General features: G+C 40.1%; 1 protein-coding gene across 2 annotated transcripts; it reads left to right on the plus strand.

The window, feature by feature from the left end:
- Positions 1-678: 678 nt before the first annotated feature.
- Positions 679-1,809, plus strand: LOC111603961. 2 transcript variants are annotated; one of them, XM_023321796.2, is made up of 2 exons: positions 679-991; positions 1,315-1,809. In XM_023321796.2, the coding sequence occupies exons 1-2, from the start codon at positions 918-920 to the stop codon at positions 1,568-1,570; spliced, it is 330 nt and encodes a 109-aa protein (XP_023177564.2). In that variant the 5' UTR covers positions 679-917; the 3' UTR covers positions 1,571-1,809. The 2 variants fall into 2 exon arrangements, with proteins under 2 accessions (XP_023177564.2, XP_023177566.2); XM_023321798.2 differs by having other exon boundaries at positions 1,333-1,809.
- The last annotated feature ends 681 nt before the right edge of the window (positions 1,810-2,490 follow it).

The following is a 2,490-nucleotide window of genomic DNA, read 5'->3' on the forward strand; positions in this document are numbered from 1 at the left end:
CTGGCGACTGGTAAATGTGGCCTGCCGGCTGAGGACTTGAAAGCTGGAAGTTGGAGGTTGGAACTGCGCTCGGATCTGTGCATAAAATTTATGTATTTGCATATTGCGACACTAAATGTTTTAAGGCCTCCACTGACCGAGTTCAGTGCTGGCAATCGTGTCAGGAAGCTAATGTTTAATGAATTCAATTTCTTTATGCGCTACTTGCTCGATCCCCGGCCAAAAGCATTTCGCATTAAGAACAATCTGTTGAGCCTGAGGCGACGCCAATTATGGCCAGCTGACTCAAGATTGAGCTTCTTTCTGCGGTTGGCTGACCAGCACATGTCAAGTCTGAATATGATCTGGCAGCCTGGCAGTCTTTGATTATTATGCCACGGCAGCTGCTGCGAGCGTAATGGAGATGTTGCCTCTTATAAGCTGCCGAACTTCTGTGGTCAGCACAGGAACTGGCTGTGGCAGCTTCGTAATTGAATATAAACTGTGCACAACGCCCAAAATGTTTTGCAAGGCCAACAGAGATTTGCATGTAAATTTGAAATGCAAAAGACGCATCCTCGCCCTTCCAGTCGTGCCCTCGCTCTGGCGGACAGCAGACAGCAGACGAGAGGCAGTTCTCTTGATGGATGACAATCAATCTCAAGTGTCAGGCAAATATCAGTTCTGCTGTCACTGTAGCGTAGCATGAAACGTGCAACGTGGAGGCTGCCACATGCAACTCGGCAGTGAGTGAGTGACAACAGTCGCAATGGCTGAATGATTGAATGCCTGATTGACTGACTGTCGAGTCAATAGACAACGAAGGCTAACTGATGAGCGCCTGTATCGAATAAGAAACAGAGAACAGCGCAGAACAACTCTAACTAAATTGGCTAAAGACGAAAGAAAATTGTAGTATAATTTGAAATTTAATTTCCATGATACGGATGATTGATGGAATGTGTGCAGTCCACATCAGTCCACATTTGCCAGTGCATCGCTCATTGAAACTGTAAGTAAACAAACAGAAGCCACATCATCGCCATTGCAGGCAAAGTGCTGATGATGCTCAGTTGACAAGTCACGCCGAGACTTCTCACTCGCATTTCCGATTACAACGACAATTGCCATGGCCATGGCCATGGCCTGCGTCTCGGCCTGTTCTATCTAGTCAGTTGCTGAGCTGTCATTCAGCGGCATTGTCTTTGTCACTTTCAGCATTGTCAGGCGAGTTGATTTTGTCATTGTCATGGCCGTTGGTTGGGTCGGGCAGCATCTGATCAGCATCAATTTATTAGTTTTATTTTCTGCACGGCCTCAACATTTATAATCAAGTTTTTCTCGAGCTGCCAGGGATTTCTGTCATGTCACTTCCGTTCACTGCATTTGCCCGAGACATTTGTCGTCAGCACGAGCGACAGGTTCCACCAAATGGGCTCCCACTTGCCATGTGGTGCCGGCTACCTGCTGTGCCCCGGACGACGACGATGATAATGATGATGAGACGCCCGATGCCAGGTGCGCAGAGAGTCCGGTGATGAGTCTATTATCAACCCGGTCATGTCAGCATTTATGGCTGATGTTTGAATAATGGGACATTGCGTCGACTCGACAGAAGCCCAAACTCTAAATAGCAATTAGACCGTAATTTGAGTTTGCCTCGGCTCTGATAGCGGAAGTAGTCATGATAATTGTCCAAATCAACGCGCATGGGAAACAATTGTAAGCACAGGAAGCAGCTAAGCATACATCGAGTAAAAAATTGTTCAAAAATCGACGCTTGCTCAGCCAATAAGAACAAGCACAACTTCAGTCAATCCCACGCTAAAGTAGAACTGTTTATTTATTGTCTGACTTAAAATAAATAAATAAATAAATAAATAGTTCTATATAAATATTGTTTTACTAGCATTCATTTTTAATCTGATCATCATGTATCTTAAGCACATTATTTAAAATCTAAATTATCGACTGTGGCTATAGAAAGTGGGTTTGACCAAACAGGTCATCTTATGATGAGAAATGGAAAATCTGATAAGCATTTGTATTTTGCTGGATTTTATCAATAACACAAACAGTTACTCTAAAATAGTTATTGATAAAAGTATGACTCTAGCTTGCTCAATTTCTGGTGTACTAATAATAAATAAAATAATAATTGAATAATAATTGAAATAGCAACTGCTTTATATTATTATATATTTATTTAAAAAATGTATATTATAAAATATTTATATATAATAAGGATATTTGTATCCATTGGCTATGTTACAAATGAGCTAGTCTACAATACACAATATATAATAATAAATAATTATTACAATCATAAATCGTTCTGAAATTACATAAATATTTGTTGACTTATCAAACGTTATTTGACAGCAAAATAAATAAAAATCTTGCAGTTAGATGAGCATTTATTACAAAATCTAAAATCAAATAATAATAATAACAAAAATAAAAGAGGTCTCCCTATGTCTATCTTAAAGTACTCACAAGTTTTATTTAAAA

The sequence above is a fragment of the Drosophila hydei genome, unplaced genomic scaffold (genome assembly GCF_003285905.1).
Source record: "Drosophila hydei strain 15085-1641.00,03,60 unplaced genomic scaffold, DhydRS2 tig00000149-arrow-pilon, whole genome shotgun sequence".
In the NCBI taxonomy this organism is placed as follows: Eukaryota; Metazoa; Arthropoda; class Insecta; order Diptera; family Drosophilidae; genus Drosophila; species Drosophila hydei.